The sequence below is a fragment of the Doryrhamphus excisus genome, chromosome 7 (genome assembly GCF_030265055.1).
Source record: "Doryrhamphus excisus isolate RoL2022-K1 chromosome 7, RoL_Dexc_1.0, whole genome shotgun sequence".
In the NCBI taxonomy this organism is placed as follows: Eukaryota; Metazoa; Chordata; class Actinopteri; order Syngnathiformes; family Syngnathidae; genus Doryrhamphus; species Doryrhamphus excisus.
The window spans coordinates 7,603,756-7,625,278 of NC_080472.1; the positions used below are offsets into that span (position 1 = coordinate 7,603,756).

At 42.2% G+C, this 21,523-nt stretch overlaps 1 protein-coding gene across 1 annotated transcript in view; it reads left to right on the top strand.

The window, feature by feature from the left end:
- LOC131131892 (neuroligin-2-like) overlaps positions 1-21,523 on the top strand; it is an 86,497-nt gene that overhangs the window by 8,151 nt on the left and 56,823 nt on the right. The window contains exon 2 of the mRNA XM_058076905.1: positions 20,273-21,006. Within this exon, the coding sequence (XP_057932888.1) occupies positions 20,517-21,006 (490 nt within the window). The 5' untranslated portion in view covers positions 20,273-20,516. The remainder of the gene's footprint in view (positions 1-20,272; positions 21,007-21,523) is intronic.

The following is a 21,523-nucleotide window of genomic DNA, read 5'->3' on the forward strand; positions in this document are numbered from 1 at the left end:
CTTTCACTGATTCGGAAATATAGTCAAACTCTAGTTTTCTTACCCCCCCATATTTTGTGTGATTTGGTGGTCATCAAAACATTTCTGCAACATTTTGTCTCGATTTTTATACAATATTTGTTTTCTCTGTACGGTATCTTTTCGCAAAGCACCATTTGCACTGCTGAATCACTGTCCGGCCGTTCTTTACTGCGAAAGAACCCGCCAGAAAGCCAATGAGTGCCAGCAATTTGAACAGCTGAAATCGGAAGGTATTTTGAAGATTTTTTTGAATACTAAAATGGTTGCGAGGAAAATGTATGCAAACCTAGGCAAAACTTTGGTGTAAGTTTTCAGTGTTATCCGAAAAGCATGCTAACCAGGGCGTACGCTAAAAAAGGTTTCATGCCATATTGTGCAATAACCAGAAAATGTATGCAAACTAAGGCAAAACATTGCAGTACATTTTTGTTCTTAACCTAAAAACATGCTAAACAGGGCGTATGCTAACCGAGGTTTCATGACATATTTTACAATAACTGGAAAATGTACGCAAAACTTTGCAAATCGCAAATTTTTGTTGTTAACTGAACAACAACCTAACCATTGCGTACACTAACCAAGGTTTCATACCATATTGTACAATAACCAGAAAATGTACGCAAAACTTTGTTCCAAATTTTTGTTGTTAACTGAAAAACACCCTAACCAGGGCGTACACTAACCAAGGTACCACACCACATTGCGTGCTCACCGGACCAAAAAATGTATGCAAACCGAGGCAAAACCTTGGTGTAAATTTTTGTCACTAACTCAAAAAACACGATGCCCAGTGTGTATGCTAACTAAGGTTCCACGACACATTGTATGCTAAACGGACTGAAAAATATATGCAAACTGAGGCAAAAGCTTTGGTGTAAATTTTTGTTGTTAATCGAAAAAACACGCAATCCAGGGCCTACGCCAACCAGAAAATTTACCTAAACCAAGGCAAAACTTTGATGTAAATTTTCATCATTAACTGAAAACATGCTAACGTATTGCATATGCCAATTGAGGTTCCACTGTACTTACACTCAGACAACCCAGGTGGGTATACTGTGTTTGTTAGGCATCCATGGTTATATGTTATGATGTAACTTCCACCATTACTGTTCTCTATTTTGCCCAAGTCAAAATGCTAAAGGTTTAATGTGAGGTCAGGTTATTATCCTATTTTTGTCAGCCTTTTGACTAATTAGGAATTTCAACTGCTTATCCTCATTGATTGCTGTCGGGGGCCATGTTTCTAACAGCATCACTGCCTTGATCAGCACATTGAGCTTCTTTTTGTGGAATTATTGATGTACTGTACGTCTTGTCACTACTTAGCCTGACTTATACTTGCCTGTCCCTTTTGGAAAGCAGTGACACCAAAACCCACATTACTTCGGCCATCTTTTATTCAACTGCCCTCACATCGGTCCCCGAGTGTGTCCCAGGAAGGCTCTTGCCACTTTTGGGGATACAAATCATCTGAGAGGAATACATCACACACAACAAGTCTTACTGCTCTATTTCAACTAACTCCCTCATCATCAATGCAGCCAGCGCACCCCATCTGTCAAGGTAGGCTCTCGGCTCAACATGACAGGCCTCTTAAGGCAACATTTAAATTTCAGCAGCTGCTTGTTTTTTTCTGTGGCTGTTGGAATGCTGTTTGCACAGTAAACCGCATCTGCAGGGATTATCGTGGTCGGTCAACAGGAGCCAGGAATGACACAATAAAGCGGGCTCTTGCCGTCGGGTCGGGCTGCAACTTTTGGGACGTAAACGTGTTTGCAGTCAGTCCCCCTAAAAAGACGAGTGCTTGAGTAAGTAGACAATGGAGATCCTCGCTAATGTGGGGTTACGCTCCGAGACCACACAGCCCAGACCATGGGGGTCCAAACTTTTTCCCAGCGAGTGCCACATCGTAAAAAAATGAAAGGATGCAACTTTTTACTTCATTAAAACATTAATTTACTTTTTTTTTTAGTTTTTTTTGTTAAATTATAGTTTGACAACATGCTGCAACCACCCTGGCCTAGGTACAGTACCCCAGCTTGCTCCCTCCGCCCTCCAAAACTTTGTGCTAATTTGATGTTTGAGTTTTCCTCCAATTTTGGGTCAACATTTGCAATATCACAGGATTATAAATTAGACATGCACCATATCTGTTTTTTAAACAAACAGCGATTGGATTGGACTGGGACGGAATAATTGGGTTTACATTATTTTTCATGGGAACATTTGCTTTGGTTAGAGTCTGATTTGGTTTGAGTTGGACCTTCTGGAAGGGATTGATGACGCTGACCAAGGCACCACTGTAGTATAGAATAGACCCTGTTTTATTAGATAATTTCATTCCAAATGGATCAATCATACATCAGCATTGATGTTGAGCGTTGTAGGATGAACAACGGCACAGAGACCACATGAGCTGAATTTGTCTTTAACGTCATAGTTAAGGTTCAAAAAGCATCACGGCCTTGGTTACATCACTCATGATTACGCTTCAATCATAACATTGTAAAAGTAAAAATACTGCTTTCAGAGATGAATGAGTGTACTCCTTGAGCATCATCATGTCAGGGGATGTGCTCATTTGCATTTGCAGGCTTAGTAAATCCAAGACAAACACATTGTGTGTGCTGTGGTTTCTTCCCAATTAAAGCTGCTGTTTTATTTGCCTACGCCAACAGCGGTGGAATGTTTGGTTTGCTTGCACAATGCTATTGGTATTAGCGCTGAAGAGCGCATATTTAAACGTGAGGCCGATCTCCGTGGGATAACGTTGTGTTGGATTGCATTTCATTCTTTTTTGCAATTTGACAATTTTTGTCGGCAGTTTGAAATGTGAGCCTCTGCCAGGAAAGTTAACCGCTAATGTGCAGAGGTACTGTCATCGGTTTCTGTTATGACATCATGAAATATGCTGACCGTGAAGTATATCAACATTATTTTGGATTGCAGTCACTTCATTCATTCATTCATTTTCTACCGCTTTTCCTCACCAGGGTTGCGGGGGTGCTGGAGCCTATCCCAGCTGTGGCGGGGTACACCCTGGACTGGTCGCCAGCCAATCACAGGGCACATATTGACAAACAACCATTCACACTCACATTCATACCTATGGACAATGTGTGGCCAATTAACCTAGCATGTTTTTGGAATGTGGGAGGAAAACCCACGCCTGGAGAAAACCCACGCATGCATGGGGAGAACATGCAAACTCCACACAGAGATGGCCGAGGGTGGAATTGAACCCTGGTCTCCTAGCTGTGAGGTCTGCGCGCTAACCACTAGACCGCCGTGCCGCCCCAGTCGCTTCATATCAGTCATATTGTGGAAGAAAGGGAAAATGCAGATCATAAAAAGGCAAACGTCAACTCAGGCATGGAAATGCTTTTGCTAAATGTGTGTGTGTTTTTTTTATCAGTATGATTAAATAATACATCATTTTTTTTAATCCCAAAGGGGTGACCGATTTTCTTTTGGGGTTTTTTTCTACTTTTTTTGGAAGGCAGAATATTTGGACAAATAATAGCTTTCCAAAAACATACACATAACATACTTCTTTCCACAAAGCTGGCCTTTGTCACATTGACACAAGCCCCCCCAAATAGCTGTCCTCAGATATGCTTGTCAATAACTAGTAGCTCATAACCCAAATTTTAGCCTGCAGTTCAAAGCAAAATATCAGTCAAGAGATGCTCGCGTATCAAAAATACCCATTAGTCGGAACACTCGTATGCCAAGGTAACACTGTCTAAATGACAATAAAAAAAACCCTCCCTGGCCACTTGGTCCACCTCCTCCCAGGTCAGTTGAGAGACATGGTCTCTCCAACGTGTCCTGGGTCTTTCCAGAGGACCTACTGGTCGGTCATGCCCTGAACACTTTCTCACGAAGAGGTCTTTTTTTCTGAAATTAATTTCAGTATAAATTTTGGTTGTTGATGGTCACTAACCTGAGTCGGTGCCGACTGCAACCGGGCGTCTCGGCCACTCCCCCACTCCCTCACAGTCACAAAGATGCGTTAAGGTACCAAAACATGGTACGTTTTCGGTACCTAAACGATCGTACTCATAGAATTCGGTACCACATTTGGTACCCATCCCAGGTTATCATGGTGCTAACTTTGATAGCTGCTTTGCAAAATACCAACGTGGCAAAGTTGCATCCTTTCATTTTTCACGCGGCCCTCGCAGGACAAGGCTTGGACACCCCAGCTTTAACTGGCAATTGTGTTCGCTGAACCACTACTCCTGCCTACATTGGATGGAGCTGAATGCCACCTACCTAATAGGGCGCCCAAGAGAAGTAAAATCTAGACTGACTCCCAAATCACATGAAACTTTCTACTCCCCCTGGCAAATGCGTTAAACTATACGTCATAATTCCCTTATGCATTGTATATTTGATCGTGTCCAGTACATATTGAAACGCTGAACATGCAAGACAAGCCGCCGCTTTGAGGCGGTCTGAGATGTGTATCTTCTTCTCAGATGTGGGCTGGAACATACCAAACATGGCTTCCTTAATTGTTACATTTGTCTTGTAAAGATTGATTCATTAAAATTCCAGGCGTGTCACATTGAAAGATGGTAAGAGCAGTGTAATCTGTTGTGACAGTCATTTAAAAAATGATGAATTACTCTGACTGACACTCACCAAACAAAGCATCTGAATGCACAATGAACAAGAAAGACCCGCACGTCTTTTTTTTATTATCCCGCAGTTGCACAGTGCAGATTAAAAAAAACAAAACAATAATATTCAATATTCAGAAATAGCATCGTCAAAGCAAATGGCCTGCTAAAGATGTTTATGGTATTTTGTTGTTTGTTTTCCAGGATATTTGAGGAATGCTGATCTGGTCCAGTGGGGGCCGCTGGCTAATATTGTGGTGGAGTGTCTGAATGGATCGTGTCTAACAGCCACACAAGGGAATTACTTTCCACAGCAACGTAGACAAGCTAGCCATATGTCTTTTGTCAACGTTTATGTTTTTTTCTTTCATTTTTAATAAGCTTACAAAACACTTGACAGGCATATTTTTGGGGGGAGGAGGGTGCACGCTAAACATATAAATAATGATTTCACCATGAGTCACTTGGGCACCTTGATGTGTGACAAAGGAGCTGGAAATATAAAATAAGAAAAAGCAGAGCATTTTTAGATAAAACGTGATGAGTGACAGCTTGAAGGATTAAGAGTTGGCTGCTTTTGATTTTTAAAATAGATATTTGATGAAGAAAAAACAAGAAATCCTCCACCTCCACTCCACTTAATTGCTCCTTGGATCTCATTGTCATTATTAAGTTTGCATATCTCATTTGCATGATGTCGCTTCAGTAATGCAACGGAATAATACCCTACGTCATCTTGGGATGTGTTTGCCCTGAGCATCCGTACGGTAAAGGCAGAGCAGCAAACCACTTAACCACCGTGCGTGCCAACCTTATTCCTGCACCTACCTCCATTTAGCTCCTTTTTCTTCCTCGCCCTCGCTCCCTTTCTGACATCTGCTCCTCCTCATCCTTTTGAAGCTGTCCTCTCCTCTTTCCTCATTTGACCTCATATGTGTAGCTCTTCTCTGACCTCACAACTGTAAGTCGCGGGCCCTCGCCTTTGCTGTGAGCGTGTTGAGCTAAGGGCTGCAGTGGCCAACATGTTCAATGGACAGCTCTTTGTACTGGCACGGTGGCCTAGTGGTGAGCATATTGGCCACACAGTCTGGAGATCTGGAAGATCTGGGTTTGTATCTCCGTTCGGGGATCATTTGATGGACTTTGCATGTTCTCCCCGTGCAGTGCTTTTTTTTCTGTCTATCTAAAGCGCATGCATGAGGGATGTCAAAGTTAAAGGGTTAAATATCGGGCAGAACTGGTGAAAGAAAAGGGTATTTTGAATGGTAAGTTTAGCTTCAGAACCCTGGCAGATGGCTCTCTGGACAAGACCGAAGTTATTAGCATCTACCGTCGGTGTGGGTGGACATGCTACGTTAATTGGCCACTCCAAATTGTCCATAGGTATGAATGTGAGTGTGAATGGTTGTTTGTCTATATGTGCCCTTTGATTGGCTGGCCACCAGTCCAGGGTGTACCCCGGAACCCCACAAGGAACATATGTATGTAGCCCACCCATGGAGGCTATACGTATATCTGACAGGAGTCCTTTCCCCACGTGCCTGCAGCCTCCACTTATACTATTACGTCACGGTATCAAATGCTGACGTCAAATCACGGCGCTACAACAATGAACGTCGTGATTACAGTTGATGTTCAAATAGTTTGTGTATTTGTGTAAATGTGTGTTCTGATGCATGTAAGGGTTCTAGAGTTCATCATCTGGTTTGCTTTTTGAACTATGAACAGCTGACACACTCACTGACACAAATGCTAATGAGAGTGTTGCTAATTTGCTTTGGTCTCCGACCCTCTCCGAGCAGGAGCACAACTCTTGTTGGACGTCGGACGCGGTCACAGATCCCACGGATGTCAATGGCACGACAAGTACACACAGTTACACACTTGGCTTAAGGTACACTTGGATATCTGTGGAACTTGTTGTCGGCCCAAACTCTACAGGCGTTGGGAAAGCAGAATTTCCGATGCCTAAAGCTCTCCAACTCGATCACACCAGACTGTAAAATTACACATGTGATATTGCGTCGGCCGTGTCTACTTTGATACTACTTGACCTCCGCAACCTTGGTCGGACGGAGACGAGTGTGCCGAGTGCGTGAGCGCATCTCCTTGCTGCAATCCCGAGATTAGATAAAGCATGATGCAATTTTGGGAGGTGATTGTGGCGCTCCGGCTCGGCGTTGCCACATTAGAGTGATCACGTACAAAGTAGGCCAAAGCAGCGTCGGGCACATAACTGCACGGAGACTTCTAAGTTTCCCATCAGCCCGAGATCCTCAGGCTCTTTTTGACTCTTCTTTAGTCTACACTGGAGAATAAAAGCTGATTGCAGTTTTGCTCCGGGGGCTTAGCATTGAACATGGCTGCCTGAGGAACGTAAGCTAGTTAATTCAATGTCATCCTGTAAATCTCCTTTTAAATTGCACCCCTCTAGACATGCCATTATAGACTGTCTTTATCTCCTCACCGTGTTTCTCCATTTTTCTTCCTTATTTTTGTGCCGAGTTAAAAAAAAAGGAAAAGATGACAATCGCCGTCATGATCATTATTCCAAATAATGACGAGTGAGACTCAAGCACAATCACGTCTGCGCTGATTTATCTCGTTCAGAAATGCCTCGGAGCTGTGGATGATGCTATCAGAGCGGTCACTGACACTGTGGGTGTTGTGACAGACAAGCGACACAACTAACAATTTTACATGGCTCTTCACTAATTACTGTGCCATGATACGACACGCACACAATGCGGCTCCATCACTGCAAACCATTCACACTAATGCTAGCCCCGCACCAAAAGATAATAGGCATAATTACGGGTTCGGCCACTGCGCGCATGAGTGTCCTTGAGGCTTCTCAGAACTGACTATTTACATAAATGAGTGAGTCCTGTGTCTAATGAGTGCAATCTTACTTCCAACTCACCTCCAGCTTCCACCGCATAAAACGCAATAGCCTTGCCAAAGTTATGCTCATTTTTCAATTCAAATGTCTCACAGTTTGTGTTGCGCTTCATCCCAAAGGTGTTTGATTAGGTTGGACGGCTTTATGCACCTCTATGTCCTCACTAGGGGTGTGTATTGGCAAGAATATGGCGATACGATACGTATTGCGATACTAGACTCACAATATGATATATCACGATACTGTTAACAAGGCGATATTTTTTTTTGTTTTTCTTGTAGTTAAAGATTATTTCCTGGAAAAAATGAATTACACCAGCAATATGCACTTACTAAACACATTTTTGTTCGATTAAAACATTGTGTTATGCTGTATCACAAACTTTCCTATGGAAAAACTTAAAGTGTAGCATTTGGATAAATAAAGCTTTAACATCCAGCTTTAAATTTACCAAAAAACCCATAAAAAACAAATAAATTTAATTGTGTCTCAAGATCCTGCTCAAATGTTCACATTCTATTAGCTGTGAAAAAATGCAGAGTATAGAGTCCCTGACTTTTCCACCATCAGAACAGTATTTTTGTGGAACAAAGTAACTAACATCAGTAAAGAGTCCTTTTAGGATGCCATAAAATAACCATTATTTAACAAAATAGTGATATCAATTTCATTCATTCATTTTCTACCGCTTTTCCTCACGAGGGTCGCGGGCAGTACTGGAGCCTATCCCAGCTGTCTTCGGGCGAGAGGCGGGGTACACCCTGGACTGGTGGCCAGCCAATCACAGGGCACATATGTGTCTCGCTAACTGGACTCGCAGATTTTTTGTGTTTCCCGAATACTTCATTCGGGCACGACACATTTTAGAAACGGCATTGGGTTTTGTCAATTTCTGCACACCCTACTTTGTGTAGAAATCCAAAATGTGTCCACACTTCAGCCTTGTACGCCGCAGGGGCCGCTGTTGAACTGTGTTAATGTGTGAGGACGTTTCACTCGTGAATCTCATTCAACGTCCTTGCCTAATTGACTACGTAAGTGCTGCCACCTAACGATCGGAGGTTTAAATTAAAATCAGAAAATGAACCTTTGCAGTGTCTGCACTTGAATAAATACCATATACAGTCCATGATAAATGCCTAAAAATATCCATATCATACTTTTTAATATCGATACAGTATCGCGGAACGAAGTATCGCGATATATCGCCTAAACGATATTTTCTTACAACCCTAGTCCTCACAGCTGGAATATGGACTAAACTGTGCAATGGGACCGTTCCAAGTGTATGTGTCTGGGAGGGCCACCTCTTAATGTGCTTCACTCTCTTCTTTCCTTGTTACAATAACACACTTTGGTGGATGGTAATTGTGCGACAAATAATTGCAGATAAATGACATACATAATTGGCACAATATTTTCAGGCCACTTTTTCATTAATGTAAGGATAATATATGTATGTAGTATTGTCACCGTTATATTGGGACCACTTTTATCATCAATGTAAGGATAATATATGGCATAATAATGGCAGACGTTGTATCAAAAGCAATGACCTTCATTTTCTTGAATATTGAATATTGTAAACACTATTGAACTAGATTCATAGATTCCTAGAAAAAGACAAAGGAGATGTCCATGTTGATTTTGCTGCCACATTGTGTCCTCGTCAAAAAAAAAGTGAATGTTCATTTATCCCTTTCATCCATCCACCTATTTTCTATATCGTTTATGCTCATTAAGGTTGTGGGGGTATACTGGAACCTATCCCAGCTGAAAATTCGCAAAAGGCGGGGTACACCCTGGACTGGTGGGCACATTTAGACAAACAAGCATTCCCACCCACATTCATACCTATGGACAATTTGGAGTGGCCAATGAACAAACCTAAAAACCAAAATAAAGCTAATGTTAGCTTATCCCTTTCATTTATTGTTTTCTGCATGTAAAACTATAATTGTAAACCACGTGTAGTGTTAACATGTTTGGCTTTCTGGAATGGATTCATTGGATTAACATTATTTCTTATGCGTTTCGAGTACATTTCAGTTAGAGTCAGGCCTTCTGGAACGGATTTATGACACACGGTTCCATTGTATCTTAAGACTGAGGGGGAATTTCAGGCAGAATTTTGTCTCACTGTTGCATGTAATACTTATTTTCCTGTTGAATCTTGCAGTCTCAGAAGTCTCAGATGAGTCTCAGAGTTGCCGTTGAAGCCACGCGGCATGCAGAGACCTTCATGACGCCGTTGACTCATTGTTTTTCATAAACCTCTGCTTGAAAGAAAACATGACTGCACAACTCCACTGCCCGCTCAGCAGGTTCAGCAGGGATCAAATTAAGATGTCATGCTATGTATAAAAGCCAAATTAGCACCAAGTCTGTCAAATCTTTGTCTATTAGCCCCTGCAGCCCTTCCCTTGTCTTCATGGACTCAGGTCTCAATTTAAGTAACATGAAGCCTCATTTACAACAGAAAGGAAGACAGAACTTGTCTCATGTTTGGGAGAATGTAATGAGCTATTCCATCCAACCATCCATCCATTCATCCACCCAACATCCATCCATCCATCCAACCATCCATCCGTCCATACATCTATTCCATCCATCCCATCCAACCATCCATGCATCCCATTCATCCAACCATCCATCCCATCCAACCATCCATCCCATCCATCCCATCCAACCATCCATCCATCCATTCATCTATCCAACCATCCATCCCATCCAACCATCAATCCATCCCATCCATCCAACCATTCATCCCATCCATCCATTCCATTCATCCCATCCATCCATCCATTCCATTCATCCCATCCATTCATCCCATCCATCCATTCCATTCATCCCATCCATCCATCCATTCCATTCATCCCATCCATCCATTCATCCCATCCATCCATTCCATTCATCCCATCCATCCATTCCATTCATCCCATCCATTCATCCCATCCATCCATTCCATTCATCCCATCCATCCATCCATTCCATTCATCCCATCCACTCCATTCTTCCCATCCATCCATCCATTCATCCCATCCATTCCATTCATCCCATCCATTCCATTCATCCCATCCATCCATCCATCCATTCCATTCATCCCATCCATCCATCCACTGAGAAGAGCTGGACGAGGTAGCCCGGGAGACCAACGTTTCCAGGCATCTTCTGCATATGAATTTGTCTTGGAAATCAATAAAGTATTCATGTAGTATTTATCCAAAGGTCGAGTTGCGGGGGCAGCAGCCTAAGAAGTTCCCAGTCCACTTGGGGCAGTACTCACCCCTGACCTCGGTATGGCACTCCACCTTTTTCTGTGCGAGAACTATGGATTCGGAAGTGCTGATTTTCCAGTGAGTGAAGCCAGCAGGACCACATCATCAGCAAAACGCAGAGACCCAATTCTGCCCCCACCAAACTGGATCCCTTCAGTTTCTAGGCTGTGCCAACCAATTCTGTCCACAAAAGTAATGAATGGCTTGGTTAGGTAGACAGAAACGCGTACAAATTGTGGCTTTAGACAGTGATGCATGTCCTGAACATCATACCTACTCGTCATATATTATCTCATCCATGCGTCACAAATGAGATGTGTTCTCTATGTAGCCTATTTTCATTTCTCCAGTGTATATGCACGCGAGTAACTGAAGATGAAAATGTATAAAAATCAGAACACTTTCCTCACATGAAGACCCTTTTTAAACTAAGGTAGGCACATGAAGGCACTATTTTTGTTGTGGATGAAATACATTACAAGTGTGACCAAAACGATCTGATGATGTTGAGTTTGACTTGGCTATTTCGGGATAGCAACCGTATTCCGCATGATTCTAAATGACAACGGCTGGCTGGAACAGGTCTCAGAGTATCTTATTTTAGAGTGTATGGAACTTAAAAGGCGTATTTTCAATCCTGTGACGTTTCTACCAGCGCCCACTTCTCAAGATGTGCCGGTCTTGCACCTACCTTAAAAGCTTCTTCAAATGTGAAACCACTTTATGTTGATGTCCATTTTAAAGGCACTACTTTGGTCAATGATGTAGGACGGGAAAATCTTACGCCGACACTTCCTGTTGCCTCACGGATGCATCACAGAGTAAAAAATATAATGTCATGCTGCACTTCTCCGGGTTAGTAGCCATCTTCTCTTTGGTTTCTATTCTTCTACCACCCACCATATCCTGGATGCACACTTAGCTGGCTGGTATGGGGTGATGAGTCCCAGGGGCTCAGGCGACTAACAAGACTAATCTTTGTCCCATTTTAGGACACATTTTGAGCGCATACCTTTGGATACCTTTATTTTGGTAATGGTAATGGTAATGGTAATGGTTTAATTTCATTTGAACATGCATCAGATTACAATTGAGTGCATCCCATAATCAGTTCACAGTTCCACATGTCCAAAAGGAGTAGGAAGAAGCAAAGCTTATTAAATCCTACCCCTCCATCTGGTACTTTTACAATCAGTAACTGTTACATTTGTTCACTTCCTGCTTTCCTAATATATATATATTTTTAAACTTTATTTTATAATTTTTTTTTTAATTTTTTGGTTTGTTTGGTTTTTTTTTGTCACGTACCGAAGTAGGAGGTGATATGAGCATCCAATGCCATAATGGGTACCATAGTAAGTGTCAATATAGTGATATACTGTATATAGCACATCATGACTGGTTCAAGACTCTTCATCCTTGTATTTAGCAAACATCAACTGCTTGTATTGTTTCTTGAATTGGTTCATCGTTGTGCATTGTTTGAGGTCCTTACTCAATCCATTCCATAGTTTGATTCCACATACTGAAATGCTATGGCTTTTTAATGTAGTCCTAGAATATAAATGTTTCAGATTTAGTTCTCTCCCTGAGATCATATTTCTCCTCTCTTGTAGAGAAGTGTTGGATGACATTTTTAGGTAATTGGTTATTTTTAGCCTTTTTGTTCCTAACATGCTAGCTTGGACTAGCTTCTCAGTTCTTCAGCAAGCAAACTCCTAGTTTACGAATACATAGCGTAATACATCTCAACACAATGGGAAATGTACGTATTTGTGATGTACATGGATATTCGGATGTATGGATGTATGTCCGAGTCAATGGTTCTCAGTGTCTTCAGTGATGCGGACTCGGTCTGTTGGAGCAAAGAGGGCGCTGACCCGAAAGGCAAAGCTGTCAGTGTACTGGTCGATCTACATTCCTCCCCTCACCTATGGTCATGAGGTTTGGGTCGTAACCGAAAGCGGCCAAAATGACCAAAATGACTTCCCTCCGTAGGGTGGCTGCGCTCTCCCTTCGAGATACGGTGAGAAGCGCTGTCATCCTCAAGAAGCTTGGAGTAGAGACACTGCTTCTCTGCACTAAGAGGTGTCAGATGAAGTGGCTCCGATGCCTTCCTGACATCTGACTGATAGGAGGCCTCCAGGAAGACCCAGGACACGTTGGTCTACTGGTCGGGGAATGCGTCTGTATCTGCCAGGAGAAGGTGAACGAAGCAGCCAGGGAAATCTGGGCTGACCTCTGATGGATAAAATGGATAGATATTCATTTAGTATTTTAACCTTGTCATTGTGGGCTGCATGGCGGTCGAGTGACCTCACAGCTAGGAGATCTGAGTTCAATCCCACCCTCGGCCACATCTCTGTGTGGAGTTTGCATGTTCTCCCCGTGCATGCGTGGGTTTTCTCCGGGTACTCCGGTTTCCTCCCACATTCCAAAAACATGCTAGGTTAATTGGCTACTCCAAATTGTCCATAGGTATGAATGTGAGTGTGAATGGTTGTTTGTCTATATGTGCCCTGGGATTGGCTGGCCACCAGTCCAGGGTGTACCCCGCCTCTCGCCTGAAGACAGCTTATCCTCACAACCCTCGTGAGGATAAGCGGTAGAAAATGAATGAATCAATATTATTAATATTCATTATAATATATTGTGATACTTTTTTTCAATATAATCTAAAATTTTGAATGTCTTGATATTGAATAAGTCATGTTTAGGGCCAATTTCAACTTCCTCTCCTCTTCAGGCTGTTGCTGTACCTGTTCTGGCGAACTGCCTGGTTGCCCCGCCTCCTCCCTTTCGGCTGCAATTAATCATCCGGGCAATCGGAGCGCATTCAAAGTGGCGAACCTGCCGCTGTGATTCCCACCGCGAACAATGTAGTGCTTGTAACGCTAGTAGCATGAGTAACGCTAATAACGATAGCATTTTTAATACTACTAGTGGCACTAGTAACGCTAATATCTGCTAATAACACAAGTAGTGTTAGTACGGTAGTAAGGCTAGTAGAGCTATTAGCACTAGTAATGCTACTAGTAGTGCTACTAATGCTACCAGTACTAGTAACACTGATAACAGTAGTAACTCTAGTAACGCGAGTAGCAGAAGTAATGTTAGTAGCTCTAGTAATGCTAATAGCATAGTCACTCTATAATAGGTACACAATAAGTACACTAGTGGCGCTAGTAATGCTACTAGTGCTCGGAATGTAAGTAACACTAGAAGCAATTGAAATGAATGAATGAATGAACCTTGTCATTGCTAACAGAGTCATTACCTGCATGGTGGATGGTGGTTAGCATTTTGGAGGTTGGACTCTATTTATGCTTCTGCGTATGGAGATTGCATTTGGACCTGTGCATGTGTCCATGCTCTCCGGGGTAGTCCGGCTTCCTCTCCCTTTGTACTTTAGCCGAGTGCTTGGAACTTGTTTACTGATCTACAGCAATACTGTACGTTCTTTGCCTTCCTCATGCCTGAGGAGCAGTGGTCTGCAACCACGTAGCAGCGGCAACAGTGTCCTTGGATGTAATATGAACTTATCTTAGTACTTCAGGGATCATTTCTGACTAAATTTCAGTCCTAGAGCTATAGAATATTTTATTAAGCACATCTAATTATCAAGTGTTCCATGCATTGATGAATGATGACGTTCCAGAGGGAAATGTTCCTCTCAGAGAATAAATGGACACCAAATGACAGCATCCAAACATGCTGCAGAAGAAGAATATGTTTATGTGTATTGGCTCATTTCTATTTAAGCGGGCAATTTACTCAGCCCAGGGATAGGACTTGGCAGGCTGACTTAAAGACTCAGCATTCTCTGTCTGGCGTGCCGAGTTGGTTGGCGTCCATAGACTCGTGCAGGAGAGCAACTTGACAGCAACACATGTGGTTTGAACATCCAAATGCAGAAACAAAGCGATCTGGACCCCCAAGGCAAGCATTTTCTTCCGACACCCCCGTTCTGCAAAGTTTTCCCCAACTACGTTGACTGTTCCATTTTAACACAGCCATAAAAGTGTCCCAGTCACGGGGAGATATTACCCTCTCATGCGGCCTCCGATGACAGGACCACCATTTATATAACGCAGTACCGACCACTCTTACATCAGCCAGGTGATTTGGGTGTCCGCTTATCCCCGTTAATGTGCAAGGACTGAAGTCTAGTGCCATTTCATCCCACGGATGGTTGACGTGAACGGATGTTCGGCATGTTAGGTTGCTGTGAAAGGTTGGGGACACACCCATTTGTGGCGACGTCCGTCTCACGCCACATCCAACGCTCATGTATTGTACATGTGGGAATACTGTAAAAATACTGTGTATTTGTTGTATTTCTGCTGTTGTTTTGTTTGACAACAGTATGTTTATGTGATACGGTTCTACCATATCTTACTTATTGTGTGGAAATATGGGCTAATAACTATAAAAGCAATTTTCACTCGCTAAATGTACTACAAAAAGGTCAGTAAGGATAATTCATAATGCCGCCTACAGAGAACATACTAATTCCCCATTTCTAAAATCACTAATACTTAAACTTGCTGATATACGTAATTAATCTTCAAACAGCTAAAATAATGCATAAGGCTAAAAATAACCAATTAGCTAAAATTGTCATCCAATACTTCTCTACAAGAGAGGAGAAATATGATCTCAGGGAAGAAGTACATTTGAAACACTTCTATGCTAGGACTACGTTATGCTAGCCATAGCATTTCAGTATGTGGAATCAAACTATGGAATGGATTGAGTAAGGAACTCAAACAATGCACAACAATGAGCCAATTCAAGAAACAATACAAGCAGTTGATGTTTCATGATGTGCTATATATATATATCACTATATTGACACTTACTATGTTATCCATTATGTCATTGTATGGTCATATTACCTCGTACTTCGGTACGTGACAAAAATATAATTTAAATTTTTTATAAAAAATTAAAAATACTTAAACTATATTAGGAAAGCAGGAAGTGAACAAATGTAACAGTTACTGATTGTAAAAGTACCAGATGGAGGGGTAGGATTTAATAAGCTTTGCTTCTTCCTACTCCTTTTGGACATGTCGAACTGTGAACTGATTATGGGATGTACTCAATTGTAATCTGATGCATGTTCAAATGAAATAAAAACATTACATTTTAGAACAATTTCAATTTTCTTCAAGAAAATGTTCTTCACGTATTGATGAATTTATCCCCATATTTTCACTTATTCTGATGACATTAGAACTTTCCTTGCAACCTAATTTCACAATAATTAAAACTTTATTTCTCGTAGTATTGCAGTGTATGTATATGTATTTTTTAGTATTTTAACTTTATGCTGATAAAATGACTTTCATACTATTTGGTTGAATTGTATGAAGTTATTCTCATAAAATTATGAATTTGTCTTGTCTGATTACAAGTTTTTCTCTTATTATTTGAACATTTGATTCATTCTTACAAAACAGGGGTGTCTAAAGTGCACATGGGGGGGGGGGGCATTTACGGACAGCAGCTGTTTCTTATCGGCCCTCAGCACTTTCCAAAAATACAATTAAACAAGACTACAAAAAAGGAGCAGAAATTAAGTGAAGTAGGTAAATACAAAATATTAAAGTCATGGTATTAAGGGGAAAATAAATACAAATAAATTGAAATTTGAAAGTAAATAAAGTGGTAATATAAGAAATTAACAAAATAAAAAGTATACATTGTTGGAAAATATTTGTGTAAAAAAATGGCAACAAGAAGTTGTGTACAGTAAGGTCAAAAACAAAATATCTGAGATGCAGGCTGTTTCTTTTATGTTTTATAAAAAAAATGCATTTGTTCATTTTTTCAATATGCAACCCTGGCTGGAAAAAGTCACCATAATGGGACACCATGTTGAGCAGTCCAGGGTGTGCCCCGCCTCTCGCCCAAAGTCAGCTAGGATAGGCTCCAGCATACCCGCCACCCTAGTGAGGATAAGCGGCATCGAGAATGGACGGGGACTCCATGTTTGCATTGGAGTCCTATTTCCGTATGGTTATCGGTTGTTGTTTATTGGTTATCGGTTATTTGTTATCGGTTATTGGTTATCGGTTATCAGTTATTGGTTATTGCACTTGGTAAGTCTGCAGTATATCACAGGCACTGCTCTGTGGTTGCCAGGTAACCAGCTGATACTGCAGAGAAACTCTCGGCTAGGAAATAGTCCTGGATGTAACCCTGTGGAAAATCTAGGATGATTACGTTCTTAGTCGATGAATGTGAAGCTTGTTGTTTCCCGAGACAGACCAAATGAATATGTCCGTCTGTCACGTTGAGTCTACAGCATAGAGTATAATATCTATATTAGAAAACAATGCTGTGCTGTACTTTTCATGTAATTTTCTACCAAATGAAAGTGATTGGTGATGTCCAAAGAGGCTTCCGGCCGTTTCGCCACCTGAGGCTGTGTGACAAAACATAGAGTCACTCAAGTGGCCTTTAATTAACCAAATATTTTTCCAGCTAGCTTGTTTCTGGCTTTCCTAATGAGACAAATGTGCTGTCACGTCACTAATTTGAAGCCTCTTGTAGCGCTGCACACCCTCGCCGTGCTTCCCTCGGCCTGGCCGTGGAGGAGTGGATGTTGCAGGTTTGAGGAGGATGGAGGGATGATGCGGCATCAAGCAATTGTGAGCGCCACATCAAGCCTTTATCGCACCTAAAGACTCCGTCTCCAAAGCCAGAGTGCGATAAGCACTGCCCGTTGGTCTGTAATAATGCGGCAGCAAGAACCGACTGAAGTGAGTCGAGAGGGAAAGGCTCCGCTATAAAACGGCGTTGTGGTACGCTGTATTTATACGCTTTTATTTATTTGATGTTCTCTGAGGATTGGAGTCATTACCGTACAATAGCCGCTCCGCTCTAAAGAAGGGCGCCATTAAGATTTTAATGGTACCGCAACTGATCAGGTTATGTAATGATACTTTTATTGCTTCTGTTTTTCTATTCTTTTAGCAAAGAAAATAAAGAAAATGTCTCATGTTTTGCGACCTCAGATGTGCTGAGAGGAAGTAAAACTCGTCTGTTATAGGGTCAAAAGGATAACATGACGTTGTCCTATTATGATTAGCTTGGCTAGATGAAATATTACAATAACCAATCATACACCGTGGATTAGGCTGTAGTTTAGGAATAGGTGAAAATATCGATAAAATATGTTAATATAATATGTTATTAATATGGCTGCATGGCGGATGCATGGTTAGCACACAGGCTACACCTATAGGAGACCAAGTTCGATTCCACCCTCGGCCATCTCATGTTCTCCCCGTGCATGCGTGGGTTTTCTCCGGGTACTCCGGTTTCCTCCCACATTCCAAAAACATGCTAGGTTAATTGGCCACTCCAAATAGTCCATAGGTATGAATGCGAGTGTGAATGGTTGTTTGTCTATATGTGCCCTGTGATTGGCTGGCCACCAGTCCAGGGTGTACCCCGCCTCTCCGCGCAAAGAGAGCTGGGATAGGCTCCAGCACGCATGCGACCCTCGTGAGGATAAGCAGTAGAAAATGAATGAATCAATATTATTAATATTCATTATAATATATTGTGATACTTTTTTTCAATGTAATAAAAAATTTTGAATGTCTTGATATTGAATAAGTCATGTTATGGGCCAATTTCAACTTCCTCACCTCTGTTGCTGTTGCTGTACCTGTTCTGGCGAACTGCTTGCTCGCCCCGCCTCCTCCCTTTCGGCTGCAGTTAATCATCCAGACAATCGGAGCGCATTCAAAGTGGCGAACCTGCTGCTGTGATTCCCACCTGGTATGCTGGTAATAGTCGTAGCACTGCTGTTAATACCATTAATGTTAGTAGCGTTATAAATGCTGACAGCATTAGTAGTGCTAATCGTGCAAGTAATGCTAATAGACATAGTAATGCTAGCAACACGAATAGTGTTTATAATGCTCGTAGCACTGGTAATGCTAGTAGCGCTAGTCATGCTAGTAGTGCTAGTTTACCAGTACTCTTACTCGTAACGTATTCTAGTAGCACTAGTAAATCTAGTAACACTAATAGCACTCATAATGCTTGTCGCGCTAGTAACGCTATTAGCGATCATAATGCTTGTAGCGCTAGTAACGCTAGTAACGCTGGTAGCACTAGGAATGCTATTAGCGTTCATAATGCTTGTAGCACTAGTAATGCTAGTAGCGCTAGTAACGCTGGTAGCACTAGTAACGCTAGTAGCGCTAGTAACGCTAGTAGCGCTAGTAATGCTAGTAATGCTAGTAATGCTAGTAATGCTAGTAACGCTATTAGCATTCATAATACTAGTCGCGCTAGTAACGCTATTAGTGTTCATAATGCTTGTAGCGCTAGTAACGCTAGTAGCACTAGTAACACTAGTAGCACGAGTAGCGCTAGTAACGCTAGTAATGCTAGCAACGCTATTAGCATTCATAATGCTTGTAGCGCGAGTAACGCTAGTAGCGCTAGTAAAGCTAGTAGCACTAGTGACTTAAGCAAACTCCATCCTCGCCATTGAGGTGACTGCAAAATCGTCTACAAACTGCAAACGACAGCCATTAAGCGCCATATCTGTTTGCCTATACATGCAATAGCAAGATGGAGCGTTCAATGACGCTCTGAAAACATGGACACTTCACTGAAGCGCATGTTAATCTCGACAAACTATTGCAATTTGTTGATGTTATTTGTTTAAGGTCGGCGACCAGTTTAGGGTGTACCCCGCCTCTCGCACGAAGTCAGCTGGGATAGGCTCCAGCATACCCATACGCGAGGATAAGCGGTATAGATGATGGATGGATATATTATTTGCACTGTGTTACCTTGATCAAACGAGTCAGGTTTAAAAGCTACATTTATTGTTTGTATAAATCCTATGTGATCCAAGATGGTAAAAACCCAAAATAAACTTTATAACTCTAGAGATGTAAAGTCAATATTCCCTTATTGAAGCTAACACGACATATTACAACTTAATGTGTCCTAAAAGATGCAAGGTCTATTAACTTAGCTAATAATATAAAGTGTAACATAAGAAAGAATGTAGAATATAACAACATAGTGGCCAATATGGCAATACTGTATGGTACGGTGACATACGCACGCCCCTAATAGATACATCATTGCTCCAGCGATTGCTGCTCCCAACAGTCGGGAACAGCAACAACTCTTAAGTAAATGTGAGCTATTTGTCACAGTGCAGCCATTTTCACCTTCCATCAATCTTGCTCACACGTCACAACCCTCGCTTTGTGTCTCTCGCTGTGGATATCAAAGCTTGGCTTGTCCTCATTCCTTCCTTTATCTTCAAACAGACATCATTTTTGGTGCAATTGTTCCTTTACCAAAGATATCTCGTCTCTGCGTTTGCCTCGTAAACACGCTGACGACCAACGATTAACCAACCTCTGACTTCTTTCACCTTCTTTTTCTTGAAGGTGGAATTGGCTTCCTGACTGCTTGTTTGGTCCCATCAAGAGATCCAAAGCAGGAGACAGATGAGACGACATATTATACCTGAGGATGCTACCAAAACCACCACAGCACCGTGTCAGCCAAGGAAAACCATTAACCTGCCACCTCACAACAATCCTCTTTTTGCCGTCCTTCTCCATGACTGTGAATCTGTGATGGTCGAGCTGATGTCCTTTTGAGAAGACAAAAGGAGCCTTTATTTTGGACATGTTGTTTTTTCCCCTCAATGCTGCCAGCCACCAAGGCTTTGGTGGAAAACGCCAACGACAGACGCCTCATAGGAATGCTAACCCCTGTTTGCTGTGGCTCTTGGGGCTCGCCCTGCACCTCGTCCTCTCCTCGTGTCAGCGAGTTGACCGACATCCCATAGTGTCCACTGGCTATGGAAAGATCCGCGGCGTCAGGAAGGAGCTCAACAATGAAATCTTGGGCCCGGTGGAACAGTACCTGGGAGTACCGTACGCCACCGCGCCCATCGGCGAGCGCCGCTTCCAGCCTCCCGAGGCGCCGGGCTCCTGGCAGGAGATCCGCAACGCCACCCAGTTCGCACCCGTGTGTCCCCAGAACGTGCACGGGGTGTTACCTGAGATCATGCTACCGGTGTGGTTCACCGACAATCTGGATGCCGCCGCCACCTACGTTCAGAACCAGAGCGAAGACTGCCTTTACCTCAACATCTATGTACCTACAGAGGACGGTAAGTGGCCACCACACAGTCCCTCTTTTTTTCTGCACGGTGGAATCGAATCGAATTAGCATGTTGGCCACACTGTCGGGAGATCTGGAAGATCTGGGTTTGTATCGCAGTTTGGGCATCTGTGTTCAACCCGTGGTTGGGGTTTTCGCCCGGGACTTCGACTTCCAATTCCATCAATTCCAAAAAACATGTAAAAATGCACATCTAAATTCTCCATAGGTATGATTGTGAGTGCGAAGAATTTCTCAAATATTATATTTAAAGGGACAATGGACCAAAACATACATGCATCTTGTGGTGACGTAGAAAACGAATAGCACACACCAGAATGCGAGGTATGTTCACGAATCAGATTGCAATTTTTTGTTTCCCATCATCAACAATCATTATGCATTACAAGAAGACATACAGCTACATATGTCTTTCTATTTCCTCTGTGTTGTAAAGATATAAAAACAGCTAAGAATGCACATAATGGGAAACACCTACTTTAAAAAAAAAACTCAAAAAATTGCCA